The sequence below is a fragment of the Tachyglossus aculeatus genome, chromosome X3 (genome assembly GCF_015852505.1).
Source record: "Tachyglossus aculeatus isolate mTacAcu1 chromosome X3, mTacAcu1.pri, whole genome shotgun sequence".
Taxonomy (NCBI): domain Eukaryota; kingdom Metazoa; phylum Chordata; class Mammalia; order Monotremata; family Tachyglossidae; genus Tachyglossus; species Tachyglossus aculeatus.
In genome coordinates, this window is record NC_052099.1 from 14,311,172 (window position 1) to 14,337,935 (window position 26,764).

The 26,764-nt window shown below is 55.1% G+C and overlaps 1 protein-coding gene across 8 annotated transcripts in view; it reads left to right on the top strand.

The window, feature by feature from the left end:
- Positions 1-26,764, top strand: part of DENND4C (DENN domain containing 4C) — a 164,963-nt gene that overhangs the window by 48,036 nt on the left and 90,163 nt on the right. For 3 of the 8 annotated variants that reach the window (XM_038770216.1, XM_038770217.1, XM_038770218.1), the window contains exons 6-12: positions 2,112-2,350; positions 4,516-4,582; positions 6,224-6,282; positions 8,589-8,733; positions 10,090-10,265; positions 22,007-22,107; positions 25,646-25,864. In XM_038770216.1, coding sequence (XP_038626144.1) covers positions 2,112-2,350; positions 4,516-4,582; positions 6,224-6,282; positions 8,589-8,733; positions 10,090-10,265; positions 22,007-22,107; positions 25,646-25,864 — 1,006 coding nt within the window. Of the gene's footprint in view, positions 1-2,111; positions 2,351-4,515; positions 4,583-6,223; positions 6,283-8,588; positions 8,734-10,089; positions 10,266-10,307; positions 11,210-12,450; positions 13,147-14,868; positions 15,812-15,921; positions 16,101-22,006; positions 22,108-25,645; positions 25,865-26,764 lie in introns of those variants that run through there. The other 5 variants (XM_038770221.1, XM_038770220.1, XM_038770224.1 and 2 more) reach the window with 5 other exon arrangements.

Genomic DNA, 26,764 nt, shown 5'->3' on the forward strand with positions numbered 1-26,764 from the left:
GGGTAGGGACCGTCTCTATATGTTGCCGACTTGGACTTCCCAAGCGCTTAGTCCAGTGCTCTGCACACAGGAAGTGCTCAATAAATACGATTGAATGAATGAATGAATGTCTACATTTTTTGCTTTGTTTTGTTGTCCATAGACTGGGAGCCCATTGTCGGGTAGGGACCGGCTCTCGATGTTGCCAAGTGCTTAGTCCAGTGCTCTGCACACAGGAAGCGCTCAATAAATACGATTGAATGAATGAATGAATGAATAAAATGGTCTAGTCAGTGGCAAGTCCCCCTTCTAGACCGTGAGCCTGTTGTCGGGTAGGGACCGTCTCTCTATGTTGCCAAGTGCTTAGTCCAGTGCTCTGCACACAGGAAGCGCTCAATAAATACGATTGAATGAATGAATGAAGTGGTCTTGTCAGTGGCAAGTCCCCCTTCTAGACCGTGAGCCCGCTGTCGGGTCGGGGACCGTCTCTCTCTGTCGCCAAGCGCTCAGTCCAGTGCTCTGCACGCAGGAAGCGCTCAATAAATACGATTGAATGAATGAATGAATGAAAAGGTCTTGTCAGTGGCAAGTCCCCCTTCTAGACTGTGAGCCCGTTGTCGGGTAGGGACCATCTCTCTATGTTGCCAAGTGCTTAGTACAGTACTCTGCACACAGGAAGCGCTCAATAAATACGATTGAATGAATGAATGAATGTCTACATTTTTTGCTTTGTTTTGTTGTCCATCTTCCCCTTCTAGACTGGGAGCCCGTTGTCGGGTAGGGACCGTCTCTCTATGTTGCCAAGCGCTTAGTCCAGTGCTCTGCACACAGGAAGCGCTCAATAAATACGATTGAATGAATGAATGAATGAAATGGTCTTGTCAGTGGCAAGTCCCCCTTCTAGACCGTGAGCCCGCTGTCGGGTAGGGGACCGTCTCTCTCTGTCGCCAAGCGCTTAGTCCAGTGCTCTGCACACAGGAAGCGCTCAATAAATACGATTGAATGAATGAATGAATGAATAAAATGGTCTTGTCAGTGGCAAGTCCCCCTTCTAGACCATGAGCCCGCTGTCGGGTCGGGGACCGCCTCTCTATGTTGCCAAGCGCTTAGTCCAGTGCTCTGCACACAGGAAGCGCTCAATAAATACGATTGAATGAATGAAATAGTCTTTTCCATGGCAAGTCCCCCTTCTAGACCGTGAGCCCACTGTCGGGTAGGGACCGTCTCTCTCTGTTGCCAAGCGCTTAGTCCAGTGCTCTGCACACAGGAAGCGCTTAATAAATAGGATTGAATGAATGAATGAATGAATGTCTACATTTTTTGCTTTGTTTTGTTGTCCGTCTTCCCCTTCTAGACTGGGAGCCCGTTGTCGGGTAGGGACCGGCTCTCGATGTTGCCAAGCGCGTAGTCCAGTGCTCTGCACACAGGAGGCGCTCAATAAATACGAATGAATGAATGAATGAAATGGTCTTGTGAGTGGTAAGTCCCCCTTCTAGACCGTGAGCCCGCTGTCGGGTAGGGACCGTCTCTATATGTTGCCGACTTGGACTTCCCAAGCGCTTAGTCCAGTGCTCTGCACACAGGAAGTGCTCAATAAATACGATTGAATGAATGAATGAATGTCTACATTTTTTGCTTTGTTTTGTTGTCCATAGACTGGGAGCCCATTGTCGGGTAGGGACCGGCTCTCGATGTTGCCAAGTGCTTAGTCCAGTGCTCTGCACACAGGAAGCGCTCAATAAATACGATTGAATGAATGAATGAATGAATAAAATGGTCTAGTCAGTGGCAAGTCCCCCTTCTAGACCGTGAGCCTGTTGTCGGGTAGGGACCGTCTCTCTATGTTGCCAAGTGCTTAGTCCAGTGCTCTGCACACAGGAAGCGCTCAATAAATACGATTGAATGAATGAATGAAGTGGTCTTGTCAGTGGCAAGTCCCCCTTCTAGACCGTGAGCCCGCTGTCGGGTCGGGGACCGTCTCTCTCTGTCGCCAAGCGCTCAGTCCAGTGCTCTGCACGCAGGAAGCGCTCAATAAATACGGTCGAATGAATGAATGAGTGAATGAAGGAATGAAGGGCGCGGCTGCCCGAGCCCAGCCCCGCTCACGCAACGCCCGCCGTCCCGCCCCGCAGGTGTACGGGGCGGCCATCCAGTTCTACGAGCCGTACGCGCGGGAGCTCCTGACGGAGAAGCAGCTGGTGCAGCTCGGCCTGGTGACGCCCGTGGAGAGGAAAGCGGTCCCCAAATCCATCAATTCCAACAAGTGCATCTGCCTGCTGTCCCACTGGCCCTTCTTCGAGGCGTTCAGAAAGTTCCTCATGTTCGTTTACAAGCTCTCGGTGTCTGGGCCCCATCCCCTCCCCATCGAAAAGTACGTAATGCGGGCGGAAAGAAAGGCGGCGCGGGCTGGGGCGGGGAGAGCCGCCGCGGGGATCTGGGAAGGCGTGTGACCGTGGGCCGGTCATTGCACTTCTCCGAGCCTCAGTTCCCTCATCTGGAAAATGGGGATGAAGAGCGGGAGCCTCACGTACAGGGATCTGGGAAGGTTTGTGACCGTGGGCCAGTCATTTCACTTCTCCGAGCCTCAGTTTCCTCATCTGGAAAATGGGGATGAAGGCCGGGAGCCCCACGTACAGGGATCTGGGAAGGTTTGTGACCGTGGGCCAGTCACTTCACTTCTCCGAGCCTCAGTTTCCTCATCTGGAAAATGGGGATGAAGGCCGGGAGCCCCACGTACAGGGATCTGGGAAGGTTTGTGACCGTGGGCCAGTCACTTCACTTCTCCGAGCCTCAGTTCCCTCATCTGGAAAATGGGGATGAAAAGCGGGAGCCTCACGTACAGGGATCTGGGAAGGTTTGTGACTGTGGGCCAGTCATTTCACTTCTCCGAGCCTCAGTTTCCTCATCTGGAAAATGGGGATGAAGGCCGGGAGCCCCACGTACGGGAACCTGGGAAGGTGTGTGACCGTGGGCCAGTCATTTCACTTCTCCGAGCCTCAGTTCCCTCATCTGGAAAATGGGTATGAGGGCCGGGAGCCCCACGTACAGAAACCTGGGAAGGTGTGTGACCGTGGGCCAGTCACTTCACTTCTCCGAGCCTCAGTTCCCTCATCTGGAAAATGGGGATTAAGGCCGGGAGCCCCACGTACAGGAACCCGGGAAGGTTTGTGACCGTGGGCCAGTCACTTCACTTCTCTGAGCCTCAGTTTCCTCATCTGGAAAATGGGGATGAAGGCCGGGAGCCCCACGTACAGGAACCTGGAATGGTGTGTGACCGTGGGCCAGTCACTTCACTTCCCAGCGCTTAGAGCGGTGCCCAGCGCTTAGAACAGTGCTTTGCACGCAGTAAGTGCTTAATAAATGCCATTATTATTATTATTCTCTGAGCCTCAGTTCCCTCATCTGTAAAATGGAGACGATAACAATAATAATAATAATAATGGCACTTATTAAGCGCTTACTATGTGCAAAGCACTGTTCTAAGCACTGGTAAACGGTGAACTCAGATATCGCTTAACAAATACCATCATTATTATTATGACTATTATTATCACGCATTCATCGTGTAATTAACGCCGCCATTTAACGCGGCCAGGTTGGTCGGAGTTAAAATGCACGTATCGGGACCGTTTTGGACCGTTTGAAAAAAGAAATCGTCAAATATCTAGACGCCGCAGTTAGATTGAGTAGAGCGAACCCGCCCCGGACTGATGGTGAGATGTATTTCCGAAAGCCTGCGGCTCAGTTTTTTACATTTCACTGGTAAACGGTGAACTCGGAGAGCGCTTAACAAATACCATTATTATTATTATTATTATTTATTAATCGTGTAATTAACGCCGTCATTTAACGCGACCAGGTTGGTCGGAGTTAAAATGCACGTATCGGGACCATTTTGGACCATTTGAAAAAAGAAATCGTCAAATATCTAGACACCGCAGTTAGATTGAGTAGAGCGAACCCGCCCCGGACTGATAGTGAGATGTATTTCCGCAAGCCTGTGGCTCAGTTTTTTACGTTGCACTGGTAAACGGTGAACTAGGAGAGCGCTTAGCAAATACCATCATTATTATTATTATTATTATTATTATTATTATTATTATTATTATTTATTCATCGCGTAATTAACGCCGCCATTTAACGCGGCCAGGTTGGTTGGAGTTAAAACGCACGTATCGGGACTGTTTTGGACCGTTTGAAAAAAGAAATCGTCAAATATCTAGACGCCGCAGTTAGATTGAGTAGAGTGAACCCGCCCCGGACTGATGGTGAGATGTGTTTCCGCAAACCTGTGGCTCAGTTTTTTACGTTGCACTGGTAAACGGTGAACTCGGAGAGCGCTTAGCAAATACTATTATTATTATTATGTGTTCATCGTGTAATTAACGCCGTCATTTAACGCAACCAGGTTGGTCGGAGTTGGGACCGTTTTGGACCGTTTGAAAAAAAAATCTTGAAACATCTAGACGCCGCAGTTAGATTGAGTAGAGCGAACCCGGCCCGAATCCTCAAAAACCCCGTTTTAATGTCTTTCAGGCACATCTCCCATTTCATGCAGAACATCCCTTTCCCCTCGCCGCAGAGACCGAGGATCCTGGTACAGGTAATGAAGACGCGTGCGTGTTTGGCGTGGAAGGAAGGGCCGAGTGCGGGAATGTGAGCCTGCGTGGTTCCTTTCCCGCCCTGTGAATGACCGAAGGCTGGATTCTGGGGGTGCAAGGCGGATTTAATTGTCTCTCCTGAGGTGTGCTCGTTGAATTTGCCCAAATGGAGCGGCAGAGTTAAGCGTAGCCACAGATCCGCTCAGTTCCCGGTGCTCAAATGGAGAGATTAGAAGGCCAACCAATCTCTGCCATTTGGCTCTCTTATTTATTTTTTTATGTCAATATCTGCCTCCCCCCCCCTCCCCAAAATTCCCGGGGACAGGGAGTGTGTTTATTGTCGTACTCTCCCAAGCGCTCAGTACAGTGCTCGGCACCCAGTAAACACGACCGAATTGCAAAGACCCACATCCCCCCGCCGCCCTTCCGATCAAGAAATTTGGAAAGTCCGAGTGTCCGTCTGGGGGGCTGTTGGGGGGTGGTCTGCAAATACTGCGGATATACCGTAAATATTAAATACCGGAGGGGAAGGGGGCAATATTCCCCCCGTTATCCGGGCGGAATTAATGCCGCGGGGTCATTCCGACCGCGTCGCGGACCACGGCGTCCGGCTTTACACCCACGTGGAACTGGCTGGTTTTGGGTCGTGTCGAACGTCCGGTCGCTCCGGAAAGTTCCCGGCGCTCTTACTGACCCTGCTGTTCCCGCTGCTGAGTTACACGGCACTGGAATTCACAGAAACCTGGGAGAGGGACATCGGGCCGGGAATCCAGTTGGGAAGGGGGGGGGAGGCGGTCGTCCTGGAGTCGTGGCGTTTCTCCCCCCTCCCCCCCACCCGCCTCGGAGACGTATTCCGGCATCGTGCCAGATCAGCATCCTTCGGCAGCTCGGATGTTATCCCGTTTGGCCGCGCGCCCGGTGAAAACGCGAGCCGTCGCGTCTCATCCTGGACGTAGATAAAGTTTCCGTAATATTCAGCGTAATCTATCACTTCAACCGGGGCTAGGCTGCAGCGACGGGAAGAGCCCCTTGGTTTTAAAACGGACGTGTCTTGCCATCGCCCAACGGTGTTCCCAAAAAGTTGGCGCCCCGTCACGCCGCGGCCTCTCTCCCGCAGCCGGCGTCGCGGAAAATTTCCGTCGCTGAAATTCGCCGGGCCGGGGAATCGCCTGACGGTGTTCCTAAAAAGTTGGCGCCCCGTCACGCCGCGGCCTCTTTTTCGCGTGCGCGGAAAATTTCCGTCGCTGAAATTCGCCGGGCCGGGGAATTGGCCTTTGCAAGCGTTATTTTTTCGTGGTATTTCGCATAAAGAGTAATCACTTTGACGAGCACCCTGTTTGGAGTCGCGGAGCGTGGATTGTCTTCGGTACTTTAGGAACTTTTCTGGGGCTGGTGTCAGTTCTGTGAATCCGGTTTGGTGGGATGTTTCTGTCAGTTCCAGCGCTTCGAACGGTGCTTTGCACATAGTAAGCGCTTAATAAATGCTGTCATTATTATTGTTATTTCCCACGTGGTCGATCGTCGGGTAGAAATCGGCCCCCGTGTTCATCAGGTTATTTTCCGGGGCAGCCCTGATCTGAAAGTTTCCCTCTTAAAATTTGTTCAGATGAATATGGATAATCGAGATGTTTTCTCTTTCACAGCTGTCTGTTCATGATGCATTAATACTGTCTCAGCCGGTCTCTACGCCTCTACCGCTAAGGTAACGCTTTATTCACGATAAACCAGTTATTTGGCGAAGGCTTACTGGGGAGGGATCGGAGGAAAAAAGTGGAAAGAGCAAAACTGAAGACCCTAACTTTTCAGAAAAGATGCCGTGATGGTGATTTTAGAAATAGAGGATTGGTCTCGAATGAGGAGCCTTGGTTCTTTTTCTGCCACTGATCGATAGGGATCTGTTCCTTCCGTTTAAAAGTGGCTCGCTCCAAATGTAGGAAACGGCGTTTGCCTCCCGTAAAACTCGATCGCGTTGAAAGTACAGCGCGCAGTTAATATGCGCAGAAATGTAGTCATTCTATTTACAGATATTATCTGAGAGCGTTGTAAGGACCGGGGCCGTAAAAGCGCGCCCGTGGCCAAACGTGCTGCATTTGAAATGGTAAAATAACGGGAAGCGGCGTATTGAAAGGCCATTTATTAAGTGCTTTTCCCCCATGTGAAAACAGAAATGTAGTCATTCTATTTACGGATATTATCTGAGAGCGTTTCAAGGACCGGGGCCGTAAAGCGCGCCCGCGGCCAAACGTGCTGCATTTGAAATGGTAAAATAACGGGAAGCGGCGTATTGAAAGGCCATTTATTAAGTGCTTTTCCCCCATGTGGAAGCTTCCCCTTCCAAAACAGAAATATTGTCATTCTATTCACGGATATTATCTGAGAGCGTTTCAAGGACCGGGGCCGTAAAGCGCGCCCGCGGCCAAACGTGCTGTATTTGAAATGGTAAAATAACGGGAAGCGGCGTATTGATAGGCCATTTATTAAGTACTTTTCCCCCATGTGGAAACTTCCCCTTCCAAAACAGAAATATAGTCATTCTATTTACGGATATTATCTGAGAGCGTTTCAAGGACCGGGGCCGTAAAGCGCGCCCGCGGCCAAACGTGCTGTATTTGAAATGGTAAAATAACGGGAAGCGGCGTATTGATAGGCCATTTATTAAGTACTTTTCCCCCATGTGGAAACTTCCCCTTCCAAAACAGAAATGTAGTCATTCTATTTACGGATATTATCTGAGAGCGTTTCAAGGACCGGGGCCGTAAAGCGCGCCCGCGGCCAAACCTGCTGTATTTGAAATGGTAAAATAACGGGAAGCGGCATATTGAAAGGCCATTTATTAAGTACTTTTCCCCCATGTGGAAGCTTCCCCTTCCAAAACAGAAATGTAGTCATTCTATTTACGGATATTATCTGAGAGCGTTTCAAGGACCGGGGCCGTAAAGCGCGCCCACGGCCAAACCTGCTGTATTTGAAATGGTAAAATAACGGGAAGCGGCATACTGAAAGGCCATTTATTAAGTGCTTTTCCCCCATGTGGAAACTTCCCCTTCCAAAACAGAAATGTAGTCATTCTATTTACGGATATTATCTGAGAGCGTTTCAAGGACCGGGGCCGTAAAGCGCGCCCGTGGCCAAACGTGCTGCATTTGAAATGATAAAATAATGAGAAGCGGCGTATTGAAAGGACATTTATTAAGCACTTTTCCCTCGTGTGGAAACTTCCCCTTCCAAAACAGAATTAATTACTTTCCCCCATGTGATAACTTGGGGAGGGGCGGGTCTGTTCCCCTTCCAGAAGGGTAATTTGGGAAAATATGAACAAGCGCAGTAGTGGTAGTCAAGAGGACGAACTCTTACTTGGCCATCGTTTTCACGGTATTTATAATAATAATAATAATAACGTTGGCATTTGTTAAGCACTTACTATGTGCAAAGCACTGTTCTAAGCGCTGGGGGGGATACAAGGTGATCAGGTTGTCCCACGTGGGGCTCACAGTCTTAGTCCCCATTTTACAGATGCGGGAACTGAGGCTCAGAGAAGTTAAGTGTATTGCCTAAGGTCACTCAGCAGACATGTGGCGGAGCCGGGATTCGAACCCATGACCTCGGACTCCAAAGCCCGGGCTCTTGCCACCGAGCCATTTCTTATTGATTGTCGTATTTATTGAGCGCTTACTGTGTGCGGAGCGCCGCGCTAAGCGCCTGGGAAGTCCAAGTTGTAGCGGGGTTTATTAAGCACGTACAGCTTGCCGGGTCGCTGGAGCGGATCCCGGATAATCGGGTCGGAAATCCGCGGATGTCGCAAACAGAAGCCTCGTTGGATATAAAGGATAAGGCCCAGGCGCGCCTTCCGCTTGTCGGATGCGGATCGGGTAGATTTTGAGTCGTGTCGGACCGATTGTAGTTTTCTCGCCGGCTGGTAGTTTTCTCCCCTCGCGAAACTCCTTTCCTGGACCGCGCGGTCGGAGAGGGTAACTCGTATCTTTTTCGGTTTTTTTATTCCCCCTCCAGTGGCGCAAACTTTAGTACTTTGCTGATGAACCTCGGGCCCGAAAACTGTGCCACGCTGCTGCTCTTCGTCCTGTCAGAGAGTAAAATCCTCCTGCACTCGCTGAGACCGGCCGTGTTGACTGGCGTCGCGGAAGCCGTGGTAGCCGTAAGTATGCGTACCGAGCGCCTGGCGATTGCGGCGTGAAGTCCTTCAGCTCAGTGGAAAGAGTCCGAGGCCGTGGGTTCGAATCCCGGCCGCGCCGCTCCGCTGCTCCGGGCCTCAGCTCCCTCATCCGCGAAATGGGGATGAGGACCGCCTGATCGCCCCGTAACCGCCCCAGCGCTCAGGACGGTGCTTGGCACGGAGGAAGCGCGGAGTAAATGCCGTCGTTAAGTCCTTACCGCGTCCCTGGGGAGGCACACGGTAGCGAGGTGGGACGCGGTCCCCGTTAAGGGGAAAGGAGGACCGGGGTCGAGCCCTCCTTTTAGAGAGGAGGAAACTGAGGCGCAGAGAAGTTGAGTGATTGGCCTGCGGTCGCACGGCAGGCAAGTGGCAGAGCCGGGATCGGAACCCAGGTCCTCTGACTCCTCGGCGTGTGTTGCTTCCACTCGGCTACGCTGCTGATTCGCTTTCCGGCCTTAAACTGAAGGTCGTTAATAATAGTAATAATGATGATGATGATGATGGTGGTATTTGTTAAGCGCTTACTACGTGCCAAGCACTGTTCTAACCACCGGGGTAGATGCAGGGTGATCAGGTTGCCCCTCGTGGGGCTCCCCGTCTTCATCCCCATTTTCCAGATGAGGCAACTGAGGCACAGAGAAGCAAAGCGACCGGCCCCGGGTCACGCAGCTGATAAGTGGCCCAGCCGGGCTTAATGATAATAATAACGATGATGGCATTTATTAAGCGCTTACTATGTGCTAAGCGCCGGGGAGGTTCCAAGGTGATCGGGTGGTCCCACGGGGGGCTCCCGGTCTTCATCCCCATTTTCCAGACGAGGCCACCGAGGCCCGGAGAAGCGAAGCGACCGAGCCGAGCCGGGATCAGACCCCCACGCCCCCCGACTCCCGAGCCCGGGCTCCGGCCCCTGAGCCGCGCTGCTTCGTTACAGAAGACACTCGCGCCTTCCGTCTCGTTCCCGGCCCTTCCGGGAATTTTCGGGGAAACGACGCGTCCGGCGGGGGTTTCAGGCGGTCCGCCGTCTCTGCCGTAATAATGCCGACGGCGTTGGTTAAGCGCTCACTCCGTGCCAAGCACCGTTCGAAGGGCCAGGATACGGGGCGGTCCCAACCTCCCCATTTTCCAGACGAGGTCACCGAGGCCCGGGGAAGCGAAGCCACCGGCCCCAAGTCTCACAGCCGACGGAGGGCCGAGCCGGGATCAGACCCCCACGCCCTCCGACTCCGGAGCCCCGGCTCCTTCCGCCGCGCCGCGCCGGGGCAGGAGCGCGGTTGGACCCCGTTGGCCGACGAGCGGCCGGCTCTGGCTCTGATTCCCGGTTTTTGTCCGTTCTTTCAGATGATCTTCCCGTTCCAGTGGCAGTGCCCGTACATCCCCCTCTGCCCTCTGTCCGTGGCCGCGGTCCTCAGCGCCCCCGTGCCGTTCATAGTCGGCGTCGACTCGAGATACTTCGACCTCTACGACCCCCCCCCGGACGTGGTCTGCATCGACTTGGACACGAACATGGTGTATATGTAAGTCGGGCCCGCCTCCTCCTCGGCACGCGACTTGGTCGGTGCACGGCCCCGGCGACTCCGAGAGCGCCGGCAAAACCCGCGTACCTCCGGAGACGCGTGGCGTGGCGGAAAGGCCCTCCGTTGGGGAGCCGGGTTCCGCCCGTCGGTCGAGGGGCACCGGAGGTCTCCGCCCGCACGTTGCTTTTTGCCGACCGACTCCGGGTGCTTTCCGTGGGCCATCGCCGTTGGGATTCGTTTTGGATCGCCCGGACCGCGCCAGCTAAGCTCCATCTGGGGATTGGAGCGCTGGCCCGCCGCGGTCGGTGCTCCGTCTAGCCGCGGCGTCCGAGGGAGGCGTGACGGGCGACGGCGATTTTGGTTCTTCTTGACCTCCGAGGGGGAGCGCCTGGATCTCTGAGCGGATCGTTCTAGTTGGGGAAGACGGGGTCTGCGGGCGGAATCCCGTCGTGCCCCCTCTGGCCTTGCGGAAGGGGGGATTCGGGCACACCCCGCAGGGGGAGCGCGTCCGGGGAGCGGACTGGGCGCCTCCGGAGCCGAAAGGGGCCGAGCGGCCGCCCGATCACGTCCCCTGCGTCCCGGCAGGTGAACGGCCCGAGGCCACCCGTCTAACGCTCCTCTATTCTTCTTTTAGCGCTCTCCGGGAATGGAGACGTCACAGCCTGTGTCTCTCTCTTATCACGGTAACAGTAAAAACACGTTCTTCCTTCTCCAAAGGTAGGTAAGGGCCACGCCAGGTGATCACTCTGGTAGCCGCTCCTGGAGGCGCTCAGGGACTCAGCCTTAAAAAGTTTCAAGGGGCCGCCTCCCGGAAGAGCGGGCGGCTTCAGCAGGAAGAGGTCGGGCTGGCTCGGCTCCTTGCCTAGGGAGATCAGCCCCTTCCCCACCCCTCCGGTTTCCGTCCCGCGATGCCTAGCAGTGAGGACCTCAGAGATCTCTGACAGGTAAGCCGGATTTTGGCCCCAGCGGCGGGGCGGGGGGGAGGGTATTCGGCCCTCCCCCCGCTTACCCATCCACGCGGCGATCGAGGGCCGCCTCCCCTCTCTGCGGCCTCGGGGCTGTCTTCCTTTGCCCGCCCCCCGCCCCCGGAGCCCGTCGGCCTCGGGACGGCTTCCCCTTCGGATTTCTCCGGGTAGCTTTACGCGCCCGGGTCGATCCCCGCCCGGTCCCCGCGGGGGAGTCCCGCCCTGCCCGGGCCTCGATTTTCCATCCTCTCCCCCCGCCGGGCTCCCTTACCCCGGCCGTTCCGGTCCCTGGGAGCCGCGACTCCCGGCGTTAGGCCCCGGGCCCCGTTGCCTTGGAATGGCCTCTTCCGGAGCGGAGCGGGTCCCCCGTCCCCCTTGCCTCCCCGGCCAGAAGATGCTTCCGCCCCCGGTGGGGCAGTCTCCGTCGGGCTACGTAGCCCGACGCGAGGGGGACCGCGGGCGCGTCCCCCCAACGGCCCGGGCCCTCCGACTCCTCTCCCAGCCGCCGTTCGGAAAGGATCGCGGGCCATCCCCCCCCCTCCTTGAAGGGAGGGAAAGGCGAGGAGGCGTCCGCGGCCCAGACCCCCGCCCACGCGTCTCGGCTAGGGTGTCGCGTGGACGGACGTTACGTCGCATCCGTGTGGCGCAAATTCCGCTCGCCGCCCTCCCCGTCCCCCTTCCGTTCCCCGGCGCGTGACGGGGCCCGCGCGTCCCTTCGTCTTCCTCCGTCCCCTCCCCGCCGCCCCCCGTTGAAGGAATCCGCTTGCGAGTCCGTTCTTCCCGGTGTGGTGGTCCTTCCTCTTTCCTCTTTCCCGGTTCCTTCGTTCCCCCGGCGTGCTCCGTTGCCCTGCCCGCCCGCCAAAGAAGAAGAGACGCGTAATAGGGCCGCGTAAATCGGAGGAGGAGTGACGTTTCGTGGTCTCTCCCGGCCTGCTCCCTAGCCTGTGTTCTGCGGCGCGGGGGCCGGATTCATTCGCTCGCTCCCGCGGCGCCGCCGAAGGGAAATCGGCCCCGTTCGGGCGAGTCTGTCCCCCTCGCGTCCCCCCGCGTCCTCCGGGCGGCCCCCGAGAAATTTGCCGAGGGCGTAGGTGCTCGCCACCCGAGTCCGGAGCGCGGGTCTCCAGACGACCCCGCTCGTACGCCGGGCAGCGCCACCCTTCCGGCTCTCCCCAGCCGACCGGTAACCCGGAAGGCGGTGGCGGCGTCCGAGACGGTGGAATCCCCGGCCCAGCCGATGTTGGATTGCGGGAACGAGCAGGTGGAGACCTTCCTCCGCGGCCTCCCAACATCTCCCCGGCCCCCCTCCCCTCCCCTCTCCTCTCCCCGCGGTGGAGGTTCTCCGAGGGTCCCCCGTCCCACGAGGCAGGATTCCGGTCTCCGGGTAAGGGAGGAATTGCAGGAAGAGGACTTACTCGGCCCAGAGGTTGCTCTCCGTTTTAGAGTCCAGCAGTCCGGCGCTCCGTCCCGAGAACGCCAAATCGGGACCGGCCGAGCCACGGACGGAAGGTACGGGCGGAGGAGGCTCTACCCTCCCTTCACCTGGAGACCGGGCTGCCCGCCGCCGAGCCGGATTCGGAAGTCCCCCGCTGATTCCTCATCTCAGGAAGACCAGTCCTCGGGCCTCTGCGAACCTGGCGGCCCGCGAGTCGTGCCCGACCGGGCCGGAGGCCGTACCGCTCGCGGTGGGAATCCTCGCCTTTCGCCCCAAATTCCGCGGCCAGAGGGAATGCCGCAACCCCCACCTCCGGAACCGGCGAGGAAGCGGATGCCGGAAACCCGTCCGTCGCCTCGGTTTGTCTGCTGCTACTGGTTCCCAACCGGTCCCTCCCCGGGAGATCGCCTACGAAGCCGTTGAAGATCTCGAATTTTAACTCCGGGCGATGGGGGACGTAGTCGCCGCTCCACCCAGAGCCGCGGTAAGCATCGCTGCCGCTCCGAGTAGAAAACCCTGCTGGGGAAGACGTGAACGAAACCCACCGGGGACGAGCCGGTGTTCTCGCCGCGGCCTTCTCGTTCCTCGAGCGGAGATGCTGGAGGAGAACAGCGGCAAATGGCGTTTTGCGGCTAGGGCCGGCGGGGATCGCGGGACCGCGGACTCTCCGGCGGCGCTGCCGACAGCTGACCGGGTTTTTATTCTCCTGTTTTTTCGCGTCTGTTCGCTTCCCCGGAACCCCGAGGCCGATCTTAGCCGGACGCGCAAGCGGCAGAGAGATAATTCGAGCTCAGAAGCGTGAGAACCTTTCCTGCTTAAGGTGACGGTAGACCGGCTCCTTAACCTCGACCTAGAGGGTGGTCAGCTCTGCCGTATTCGGTGGGAAGAGGGGCGTCGATTCCTCTGGCCCCGTAGCGACGAGCGCGTTCCCGGCTGACGGCCTTTCCCTTGGGATGACCGGTGCTTTCAGATTTTCCCAAAGCGGCAGCTTCACGGTTTCGCGTGCTCCCTCATCTTGGGACGTCTCTGTACTTCCCAAGCGCTTAGTCCAGTGCTCTGCACACAGTAAGCGCTCAATAAATACGATTGATTGGCAATAGGTCGCTCGAGGGTAACTCAGTGATGTCCGTCTGGCACGCCTCGAGTCCGTCCTGGCACTTGGGTTTCTAGCTGCGCCTCCTTAGAGTCGGACAGTGAAGATGCTCCTCCGCAGCAGCGTTGGCCGTTATCGCAACACGCACGCAGGGCATCCCCCCTCAAACGCCACACAAACGTGCAGGAGACGGTTCCCGTTCCGAAGCCCTTCCGCCCCTGAAACAGACCCCTCCCGGGAACTCTCCGGACTCCTAAAACTACGGTGTGGACGCCCCCCCGCAGATGTTGAACCGGGGAGTAGATCGTGGACCTGCCTTCCTCCACCTTCTCGGCTAGGGAAGGAGAAGTCGCTTGCAGAACCGCTCAAGTCGGAGGACCACGGATCCCCAGTGAGCCCGGAGGTCGCTCAGAGGCCGTTGGGCTTTGACTGCCGCCCCGTTTTAGGGAACGGCCGGGCTGGCGTTGGCGAAAGGAGTCGATTTGGTATACGCCCTCGCTCCTCTTTTAGCGACATCCGGTCGTTTTGTGAAACGGAGAGGTCGGAGGAGGGCTGATCCGATCTCCAAGGTCGCTGTCGCGGGTCACGGCCGAGCCGGCTCACACGGTGTTGCTCGGTCCCGACCCTCAGACGTTCGTGTGGCGTAGCGGCCCCCGGGCGAGTGGAGACGCCGGCCCGATCGGATGACCGGGATTCTGGGGGCCGCCGGGAAGCCGGTCGCCCGGCGCGCTTACTCTCAGCAGGGGCCGCGTTTCTCCCCCGTGTGCCGACCTCGAAGCGTCCCGTTTTTGGACGGCCCGGGTCCCGCCACCCCCGGGATAGCCGTTTCATTTCGGTCAAGTGGGCCGTAAACGGCGCCTCGATCCGGGGGGCGCCTGGTGGCCGCCTCCACGTTGGAAGACCCTCAGGAGAGTAGGTTGGCGGGAAGCCGCTCGCTAGTCACGAGGGCCTAGTTCATCACGATAGCGAGGGTGGCGTTTCTTAAGCGCTCACTATGTGCCAAGCACCGTTCTGAGCGCCGGGGAGGTTGCCCCACGGGGGGCTCCCGGTCTTAATCCCCGTTTTCCAGATGAGGGAACTGAGAGGCCCAGAGAAGCGAAGCGACTTGCCCAGAGTCACACGGCTGACGGTCGGCGGAGCCCGGATTTGAACCCCTGACCCCGGACTCCAGAGCCCGGGCTCTCTCCCCCGAGCCCCGCTGCTGCCCCAGTTGAGCCCAGCCCGTTGGTTCATCCGGTCGGGTTTCCCGAGCGCTCGCTGCGTGCGGAGCACTGCGCTGAGCCCTCGGGAAGGGACAACGCAACGAGAAACAGTGACGTCCCCCCCCCACCCAACGAGCCTACGGCCCGCCAATCCCTATTCAGTGCCCCTCGACGCGCGAGTCACGGCCACTTGATATTTTGCTTGATATTTCGGTCCAAAGCGCGATGCCGACGACGGATTCCCCCTCCGCAAACACGCGCGCGCACTCGGCTACGCACGCCCGCTCCCACTCTCCCCTGGGATCTCTACAGGCAAGAGACTTGGCTCGTTGAGACACCTTCCCAGCGCGGCCCCCCGATTTCCTCGTCGACCTTCCTGCATTCTTTCCCCACGCCGAGTCCCAAGTGGAGGGTGTTGCGCTCCACAGCCCGAGCGGCAGGATGTCGAAAGTCACGCCATTTGGCTGGCCGTAAGAGTCTTGGGGCTAGATAAGCGACTCTCCTGGAACCCCGCTTTCCCGGGGCAGGGAAGGAAACGGCCTCTGGAGCGACGATCAGTCGAGCGGGTCACGCGGAGCCGGAGCCCGCCTCCCTTAGGACTACTTACGTGACCTCCGTCCTCCACGAGTGGATCGGCGTCCACCCCGGCGGCCCCTGGGAAGAGCTCGGCCGCGCGCCGCCCCGCCGCCCCGGCCTGCCTCCGTCCGAACGTCTCGCTCCGTTTTCCCGAAGCCGCCGTCCCGCCTCCAAACTCGGGGCCCGACGACGGACTCGACCGCGACGACCGCCCGGCCCGACCTTTACCCGTCTTTGGGGGGACGAGGGTTAGTCACCGTAACCTGAGTTCTCCAAAGGTGTGTAGACGCACCGGATTTCACTCCTCTCCCCCCCACCCATCTCTTCCTCCTCCTCCCTTCTCCCGAGGGCGGAGCTTTCCTCTCTCACCCTACGCTGTCTTCGGCAGGGCCTCGGCCCCGTTGGGAAACCGGAGGGGGAAGGGGTTGGCTTTCCTAGGACCGTGGCCTGCTTGCCCAGAAGCCTGCTCCTTCCAGGTTTTCGAGGCAGGTCCCCGAGGGCCCCCGGGAGCAGCTACTAGAGTGATCATCTGGCCAGTCCGCGTACCTTTCGAGAACTCAGGTTGTGGTAAGTAACCCCCGTTCACGTCCGACCAGACGCTCGCCAGGAGGCTAGGAGGTCGGGGTAGGACAAAAAGGGTCGCGGCCGAACGGAATCCGAATTTATGGGAAAGAGCCGGCGGAGGAGGGGAGATCTGGCCAGTTTCCCCGGTCCCGGCGACGTCGTTCCGCCCGGAGAGCGGAGACGTTCGGCCTTTTGGGAACCGCCGCGCGGTGAGGTCTTTCCTCGAGTATTGCCCGTCCTCCCCTCCTCCTGGCACCCGTGCTCAGAGGGATTCGCCGGACCCGCGCCCCCCTCCTCGCCCTCCCCCGTTACCCCCGCGCGGTGGTCTGAAGCCCCCCCAGCCCCAAGCAGTCCATTCCCAGCGAATGGTCTGCTTTCGGGACGATTTGCACGAAATAGCGGGGCTAAGAGGGAGAGCCGGGGCCCGAAAGCGCGTCCCTTTATTCAATTAAAAAAAGGGTCCCAAGTACAGCAAGGGACGTCGCTCCACGGTACGTACCCTGACGTCATTCCGAATCAGCCTCCAGCTTCCGAGGAGCACCGCTCCGTCGTAATGGACGGAGGCGTTCGCTTGGACTCTCAGGACCCCTGAAGGATTCCTCTAACCCACCGTGCGTTTTAAGGAGGGAGCGACGGGAGGCCCAGCGGCTCAAAGATGACCGAAATGCGAATGCGTGCCCGGCGGCGGTTCGGTCTCCACTTCGGGCTTCCCTGGGGCTCGCCCTTTCCGCGCGCGTAGGGCTCGCCCCAAAGTGACGCGCGAAACGCACATCACCCCTAAGTCATTCATCAGTGGCGGTTTAGAAGGATGTCGGGCATCGATGGGGAAATAGCGATGCTTTCTCTCCGGCCGTAAGATCAATCGATCGATCAGTCGTATTTATTGAGCGCTTACTGTGTGCAGAGCACTGGACTGAGCGCTTGGGAAGTCCAAGTTGGCAACATATGGAGACGGCCCCTACCCGATAGTGGGCTCACAGTCTAGAAGGGGGAGACAGAGAACGAAACCAAACATATTAACAAAAGAAAATGAATGGAATAGATAGGTACAAGTAAGATAAATAAATAGAGTAATAATTTACTACAGAGTAAGATGCGGCCTGGGTTCAGTTTTCTCTTTTCCTTCGAGGGAAATTCGGGATGGCGATTCGGTTTCATCTCGGCCTAGGGCTAGGGAGAGATTAGGGTGATGCCAAGGTAGCAACTTTACCCTCTTTTAGGGGAGGAATGGGGCGATATCTGTCCCGGGATGTGTAATGGAGAAACCAAAGGGGGGAAAAAACGTTCCATGACACTTATTGGCTACCCTCTCCAAACGTATGTGTTTTGAGACGATTTAACCGGGAAATGTAATTAAAAAAAAGGAGAGCGGCAGCTTTAACAACCGCCGGAAAGTGCTGAGTGAATTGGATTTCTTGACTGTTCCCCGCGGTAATAGTCATAATTGTGGTATTTAAGCCCCTGGGGCCAAGAACTGTACTAAGCAATGGGACAGATAGAAGATAATCATTCATTCATTCATTCAGTCGTATTATTGAGCGCTTACTGTGTTCTGAGCGCTGGACTAAGCGCTTGGGAAGTACAAGCTGGCAGCATATAGAGACGGTCCCTACCCAACGGTGGGCTCCCGGTCGTATTTATTGAGCGCTTACTGTGTGCAGAGCGCTGTACTAAGCGCTTCATCAAGTTGGACAGAGTCCCTGTTCCACACGGGCCTCACAGCCTGAGGGAAGGGGAGCCAGTATTTAATCCCCGTTTTACAGATGAGAAAACTGAGGCACAGAGAGGTCGGGCGAACCTCCCAAGGTCACACGGAGGCGAACGGCGGAGCTGGGATTAGAACCCAGACCCTCGGACTCCTAAACCTGAGCTCTCTCCTCTAGCCCTTACTGCTTTTCCCCCTCCCTCCCCGCGTTCCCTCCTCTCGTATATGTTGCCGAATTGTAGCGTCCAAGCGCTTAGTCCCGTGCCCTGCACACAGTAAGCGCTCAGTAAATACGCTTGAATGAATGAATGAATGAATTGGAGAGAAGCCCCAGCCCAGGGTTTAGGCCTGGGATGTTTATGGCAGTCGGCGGGGGGGAAAAAACCGGCTCTAACCGAAGTCCTGGGGTGATGGAGTTGCGGAATTACTTATTAAGAAACCACGCTTGCCGTTCCCGAATTGTTGTATTCCGTCTGCGGTGTTCCCCGTACGTGTCTTTTCTCGCCGCTGTTAGACGGGGGGCCAGTTTGAATGTCCGTACCCTGCTTTTCAGTGAGGTTGATGATAACCGTGGTGCTTAAGTGCGTACCGCGTGGCAGGCGATACCGGATAATCACGTCGGACCCCGTCTCTGTCCCGCCTCCGGCTCACAATCCGAGGAGGTCCTCCGAGCGTCGGGAGGACTCGGTGCTGTTCCTGACCGATGCCCGGGTGATTCCAGAGCCCGCTTGGGAATCCCAGACAGCTACAGAGGGTACCCGCGAAGAAACTGGGTAGTTGAAGCCCGGGCCGCCCCGCATCTCGGGCGACGCAGACGAGAGCGGGATTCCTAGGGATTGAGGTCCACATCCTAGGGGCTCAGGAGCCCGAATTTCAGTCGTCAGCCGTTCTCGGAAGTTGGGATCGAACGTGGCCCCCCCCGGGTTTGATGCAGGGCCTCTCCCCGGCCAGATCCGCGGGACAGTTAGCCCTCCTGCCTCCCCAGTGTCTCTCCGGGAGATGCCGCCTTCCAAGGGCGGAGTCCGTACCACCGGGCCACCCGTCTTTCCAGGGCCTTCCGTTAATCCTGTCGTTTTCAAGTTGTTGATGATGTGGAAGATTTCCTGCTTCCGAGGCTGCAACGGAAGTCCGCCCTCTTGAATTCGGTTGGAGGCCAGGCGGGGGCTGGGGAGGATGCGACGGGAGTCCGCTCTTTTGAATTCGGCCGGAGACGCGCCGACAGTTCCACGCAGGAAGCGGAAAGAGCCCGGGCTTTGGAGTCAGAGGTCATGGGTTCCAGTCCCGGCCCCGCCGACCGTCTGCCGTGTGGCTTTGGGCAAGTCGCTTCGCTTCTCCGGGCCTCCGTCACCTCATCTGTAAAACGGGGATGACGACAGTGAGCCCCCCGTGGGGCCGCCTGATCGCCCTGTAACCTCCCCAGCGCTTGAGAACGGTGCTGGGCGCGTAGTAAGCGCTTCGTAAATGCCGTCGTCATTATTATTATGACGTCGAGCGCTCAACTGAGGTCTCGGGGGAGTGCGGTGCGGCGGGGGCGGTCAAGACGTTCCCTGCCCACAGCGAGCTCACGATCTGGAGGCGGTATAAAGGAATTACGGTTATGTACGTGAGGGCCGTGGGGCCGAGGGAGGGGTGAATAAGGGGAGCGAGTCAGGGCGATGCGGAAGGCGGCGGGGAGAGAGGAAATGAGGGCTTACGTGGGGAAGACCTCTTGGAGGAGGTGCGCCTCCGTGATGGGGGAAGTAATTGGCTGTCGGATGTGAAGAGGGAGGACTGGGTGCGAGGTCGGCGGTGGGGTACGGGGTCAGTGTTAGAGGAGCGAAGAGTGCGGGCTGGGTTGGAGCAGGAGAGTAGCAAGGTGAGGCAATCAATCAATCAATCGTATTTATTGAGCGCTTACTGTGTGCAGAGCACTGTACTAAGCACTTGGGAAGTACAAGTTGGCAGCATCTAGAGACGGTCCCTACCCAACAGTGGGCTCACAGTCTAGAAGGGGGAGACAGAGAACAAAACCAAACATTAACAAAATAAAATAAATACAGTAGATAGGTACGAGTGAAATAAAGAAATTTAAAGCCGACGGCGAGATGTTTCCGTGTGATGCGGAGGTGGGTTGGCAACCCCTGGAGGTAACGGAGGAGGGGGGAAGCGCACGCCGGACGTCTTTGGTCGAAAAATGGTCCAGGCAGCAGAGGAAGTATGGGCTGGAGCGGGGAGAGGCAGGGAGGTCTGAGCCGGTCATCGGGACGGGATACGATAAACGCCTGGATCACGTGGTGGCAGGTGGGATGGAGAGGAAGGGGTGGATTTTAGCGGTGTCGTGAAGGTCGAACTGACGGCGAAGCCGAGGTCGGATAACGCTCCCGGGAGGCGGGGGGCGGTCCGCGGTGCCGAAGGCGGCTGAGAGGCAGAGCGGGAGTCGGATGGGGTAGAGACCACTGGATGTGGGCGAGGAGGAGGTCGTTCGTGACCTCTGAGAGGGCGGTTTCCATGGAGCGAAGGGGACGGAAGCCAGATCGGAGAGGATCGGAGGAGAGGAACTTGAGGTAGTGGATGTAGACAACCCGCCCGAGGACTTTGGAGAGGAATGGTAGGAGGGAGATGGGCCCCGGTGCGGGGTCAAGGGAGGGATTTTTTTGGTTTGTTGGTTGCTTTTTTATCGGATAAGGGGGATGTGGGCGTGCTTGAAATTAGTGGGGAAGGAGCCTCTAGGGAGCGAACGGTTGAAGATGGCTGCCGGGGAGGGGAAGAAGGGAGCGGGTTTTGGTGATGTGCGAAGGGCGGAGGAGGTGGATTTTGCGAGAAGACGGGAGATCTCCTCGCCACACTGCTGGGAAAGATGGGCGAGGCGAAGACGGGGCGGGAGGAGGGAGGGAAGTCCGAAAGATGTCACCGATTGCCAAAGACATACCCCACCGCCTAAACTGTGTTTTTCCGACGTTGTAGGACTTCCGATCCACCGTGTTTTAGCTCTATTGTTGTTGGTTGGTGATGGGAGTGAATACAGGCCCCTCTAACGGCCCGAGGACCCATCGCCATCCGCGTTTTTACAATATTCCGGACTCCTTCGCGGCTTTTTTTTTATCTTAGCCCTCTTCGCCCCCTTGGCCGCCTCTGACGGTGACGGCCGTTCCCCCCTCCTAGACTCTGTCTCTCCGACTTGCTTTTTCCCCCAGACGGTCCCCGCCCGGTTCTCTTTGTACCTTTCCGTCGGCCCCATCTCGGTCTCCCTTGCTGACCCTTCGCCCTCCTCCAGACTGCGGGTTTCTTCCGAAGCCCCGTTCTCGGTCCTTTACGCTTCTCCTTTGCTACGCTCACTCCCTGCTCACATGGCTCCCAACTCGCCTGCTTTATAATCTTGTATCTCCTCCACCCGCCTGGCCGACCCCCCCCGCCCGACAGACACCTTAAACTCCATTTCATAAAAACCACCTCCTCACCTTCCCTCCCGACTTTCTCGTTGCTCTCAACGAATCCACCGCCTTCCCCGGATCGGAAGTTCCTTCACTCGGGATCACCTTCGGCGCCTCTCTTCGTTTACTCCCCGCTGTCGTCTACCTGTCGCATTCCCGAAAGCCTCCTGCGTTTCTAGCTCCGATAATTCGGGGCCTTTCTTCCCACCCTCGTGACCATCAGGCCTCCCGTCACCTTCCGGTTGGATTACTGTAACGAGCCACCCGCTTTATGCCGCTCCGCTCCTCCGGATGTCCGATGGCCGGGCTGATTTTCATCGTCATCTGACAGTGCCGCTTGGGCAACCTCGGTCTCCCTTTCGGAAGCCTCTTCCGGCTACTCATTTCTCCTCTCAAACCCAAACTCCTGCCCCTCAGTCTCAAAGCCGTCTACCAGCTGCTTCCCGGTACGGGCCCCCCTCCCCGCTCGGAGACTAAAAGCCACTTCCAGGAGGCCCTCCTTGACTTCTCTTTCCCGATCCCGTTGGCCGCCTCGGCGCTTACGGCGCGTCCCTGCCGGATTTTCAGATCGCCTCCTGCGACTCGGCTGGCTGTTTTTCCTCTTAAACCGTTGGAGGTTTATTTCCACCCGTCTCCCCTCCGGTTGACCGTGACCTCCTCCGGGGCGGAGCCTTTCGGATATTTTTTTTGGGAGACATTGCTGTTGTGTGTTCGGAATTGTTTTGGAGGCGGTCAGTAAGTACAGTTGTTGGGGACGGGTAGGAGAAGCTCATCCTTATTCCTCTACTCAACAGATCGGACGAAAAGAAAAGCATGAATTGGAAGCAGCTACCCAAAAAACCGTGCAAAAACCTACTCAGCACTTTAAAGAAGTTGTATCCTCAACTGTCATCAGGTAAACGACTAGACCACCCCGTGCCTTTATCCTGCACGATAACGAAGGCCAAAAGATGCTTACCACGCTTGAAAGAAAATCCTGAAGATGATGATGATAATAATGGCATTTATTGAGCACTTACTATTTGCAAAGCACTGTTCTGAGCACTGGAGCGGTGACAAGGTGATCGGATTGTCCCGGGGGGCTCCCAGTCTTCATCCCCATTTTCCAGATGAGGTCACTGAGGCCCAGAGACGTGAAGTGACCGGCCCAGAGTCACGCGGCTGACGAGTGGCGGAGCCGGGATTCGAACCCGTGACCTCTGACTCCGAAGCCCGGGCCCTTTCCGCTGAGCCACGCCGCTTCTCTAAAGCGATAGAACAATATTGAAGATAAAACGATCCCGAAGAGCGAGCTAGTGGTACCCAATAAATGATCCACCGCTTTTCAGTACAGTTCCTGTGAGCCTTTTTTTCTCCCCTGTAATTGGGACAGAATTAAGTAGCAATAAAGGAAATGGGTGTTTCCTCTCCTTGTTCTCGTTTCGTGAAATGAGAAATCAAGGAAATGGGTGTTCTCATTTCGTGAAATTCCAAGAGAGAGGCTAGACTAGGAAGTGCGTCTTTTTTTTTTTTAGCACCTCGGTTTCTTTTGGCGCTCCTAAGAGAAGCTCTAAAACAATGGAATCAATCAACTGTATTTATCGAGCGCTTACTGTGTGCAGAGCACTGTACTAAGCGCTTGGGAAGTCCAAGTTGGCAACGTATAGAGACGGTCCCCACCTGACAGTGGGCTCACAGTGGAAGATTGTATTCTACTTAGCATTAGCAAAATACTAATTATTTTACTAATTAGTAAAATAGTAGTGCTTTTCTTTACTTTAGTATTTTGCTTTCTCAATGTGGCCTGCCAGTTGCTAGTTAAAACGAATTCACTTCACTGAAGGCCGAGGGCTTCAACCATCAGTCTCCCCGCCCGGCTTGATCCGAGAGGACCCGTGAGGATCAATCGATCGGTCGTATTTATTGAGCGCTTACTGGGTGCAGAACACTGGACTAAGCGCTTGGGAAGTCCAAGTTGGCAACATATAGAGACGGTCCCTCCCCAATAGTGGGCTCACAGTCTAGGAGGGGGAGGCAGAGACCAAAACCAAACATATTAACAAAAGAAAATAAATAGAATAGATAGGTACAAGAAAAATAGAGTAATAAATCTGTACAAACATACATACAGATGCTGTGGGGAAGTCCAAGTTGGCAACATCTAGAGACGGTCCCTACCCGACAGCGGGCTCACAGTCTAGAAGGGGGAGACAGACAACAAAACAAACCATATTAACAAAAGAAAATAAATAAAATAGATAGGTACAAGAAAAATAAATAGAGTAATAAATCTGTACAAACATATAAACATATATACAGGTGCTGTGGGGAAGTCCAAGTTGGCAACATCTAGAGCCGGTCCCTACCCAACAGTGGGCTCACAGTCTAGAAGGGGGAGACAGACAACAAAACCAAACATATTAACAAAAGAAAATGAATAGATAGGTACAAGTAAAATAAATAAATAGAGTAATAAATCTGTATAAACATATATACAGGTGCTGTGGGGAAGTCCAAGTTGGCAACATCTAGAGCCGGTCCCTACCTGACAGCGGGCTCACAGGCTAGAAGGGGGAGACAGAGAACAAAACCGAACATATTAACAAAATCAAATAAATAGAATAGATAGGTACAAGAAAAATAAATAAATAAATAGAGTAATAAATCTGTACAAACATATATACAGGTGCTGTGGGGAAGTCCAAGTTGGCAACATCTAGAGACGGTCCCTACCCGCCAGCGGGCTCACAGTCTAGAAGGGGGAGACAGAGACCAAAACCAAACATATTAAGAAAATAAAATAAATAGAATAGATAGGTACGAGAAAAATAAATAAATACAGAGTAATAGAATAAATAAATAGAGTAATATAGAATAAATAAATGTAAGTATAGAGTAATAAATCTGTACAAACATATATACAGGTGCTGTGGGGAAATCCACGTTGGCAACATCTAGAGACAGTCCGTACCTGACAGCGGGCTCACAGTCTAGAAGGGGGAGACGGACAACAAAACAACACATATTAACAAAAGGAAATAAATAGAATAGATAGGTACGAGAAAAATAAATAAATAAATAGAGTAATAAATCTGTACAAACATGTATACAGGTGCTGTGGGGAAGTCCAAGTTGGCAACATCTAGAGACGGTCTCTACCCGACAGCGGGCTCACAGTCTAGAAGGGGGGACAGAGACCAAAACCAAACATATTAACAAAAGAAAATAAATAGAATAGATAGGTACGAGAAAAATAAATAAATAGAGTAATAAATCTGTACAAACATATATACAGGTGCTGTGGGGAAGTCCAAGTTGGCAACATCTAGAGATCGTCCCTACCCGACAGCGGGCTCACAGTCTAGAAGGGGGAGGCAGAGACCAAAACCAAACATATTAACAAAAGAAAATAAATAGGATAGATAGGTACGAGAAAAATAAATAAATATAGAGTAATAGAATAAATAGAGTAATATAGAATAAGTAAATGTAAGTATAGAGTTGTAAATCTGTACAAACATATACAGGTGCTGTGGGGAAGTCCAAGTTGGCAACATCTAGAGACGGTCCCTACCCAACAGTGGGCTCACGGTCTAGAAGGGGGAGACAGACCACAAAACCAAACATATTAACAAAAGAAAATAAATAGGATGGATAGGTACGAGAAAAATAAATAAATATAGAGTAATAGAATAAATAGAGTAATATAGAATAAATAAATGTAAGTATAGAGTAAAAAATCTGTACAAACATATATGCAGGTGCTGTGGGGAAATCCACGTTGGCAACATCTAGAGACAGTCCGTACCTGACAGCAGGCTCACAGTCTAGAAGGGGGAGAGGGACAACAAAACAACACATATTAACAAAAGAAAATAAATAGAATAGATAGGTACAAGAAAAATAAATAAATAGAGTAATAAATCTGTACAAACATATATACAGGTGCTGTGGGGAAGCCCAAGTTGGCAACATCTAGAGACGGTCCCTACCTGACAATGGGCTCACAGTCTAGAAAGGGGAGACAGAGACCAAAACCAAACATATTAACAAAAGAAAGTAAATAGAATAGATAGGTACAAGAAAAATAAATAAATATAGAGTAATAGAATAAATAGAGTATTATAGAATAAATAAATATAAGTATAGAGTAAAAAATCTGTACAAACATATATGCAGGTGCTGTGGGGAAATCCACGTTGGCAACATCTAGAGACAGTCCGTACCCGACAGCGGGCTCACAGTCTAGAAGGGGGAGACGGACCACAAAACAAAACACGTTAACAAAAGAAAATAAATAGAATAGATAGGTACGAGAAAGATAAATAAATAGAGTAATAAATCTGTACAAACATATATACAGGTGCTGTGGGGAAGGGAAGACGGTAAAAGGATGCGAGCCGTCCCTAGGAGATCCCGACGGCTTGGTGGACACGGGGTTTTCCATTGTCTAGTTCACAGGAAGACCCAAGAAGGCTCCGCCGTGGAAATGACGCCCATCGAGGCCGATTTCTCCTGGCAGAAGAAGACGACGGAACTGGAGATGGAGATTCAGGAGGCGTTTCTGCGCTTTATGGCGTCCATTCTGAAGGGGTACCGGGTGTACCTGAAACCGCTAACGCAGGCCCCTTCGAAGAAAGCCACGGCCGTTGATTCGCTGTTTGACCGCCAAGGTGAGCCACGGCCAAGAGGCGCGAAGCCGTTTCCCTTTCGGGCCACGCGTCGCGGGGAATAAAGCGCTTCCTATGCGCCGAGCACTGTTCTAAACGCCGGGGGGGGGGGGGGGGGGGGATGCAAGGTGATCGAGGTGGTCTTCGTCCCCGTTTGACAGATGAGGGAACTGAGGCTCAGAGAAGTGAAGCGACTGGCCCGAGGTCACACGGCAGACAGGGGGCGGGGCCGGGATTCGAACCCGTGACCTCGGACTCCAGAGCCCGGGCCCTTGTCACCGAGCCGCGTTGCTTCCCTTCCCAAATATCCAAATATCCGTCCAGAAGGTGCTTAGCCGTCGGACGCGTCACGGTGTGGTAGTGACGGCGGGGTTGATTAAGCGCCGACTAGGTGCCGGGCGTTCATTGTCGCATTTATTGGGCGCTTACCGTGTGCAGGGCACTGTACTGAGCGCTTGGGAAGTCCACTTTGGTGCAGGAGCACTGTCCTAAATGTGCTTAGCCGTTGGACGCATCACGGTGTGTTAGTGATGACGGTGTTAAGCGCCGACTAGGTGCCGAGCGTTCGTTGTTGCATTTATTGGGTGCTTACTGTGTGCAGGGCACTGTACTGAGCGCTTGGGAAGTACACCTTGGTGCAGGAACACTGACCTAAATGTGCTTAGCTGTCAGACGCGTCACCGTGTATTAGTGACGATGGTGTTGATTACGCGCCGACTGTGTGCTGAGCGCTTATTGTTGCATTTATTGGGCGCTTACTGTGTGCAGGGCACTGTACTGAGCGCTTGGGAAGTACACATTGGTGCAGGAGCACTGTCCTAAATGTGCTTAGCCGTCGGACGCGTCACCGTGTGTTCATGACGATGGTGTTGATTAAGCACCGACTAGGTGCCGAGCGTTCAT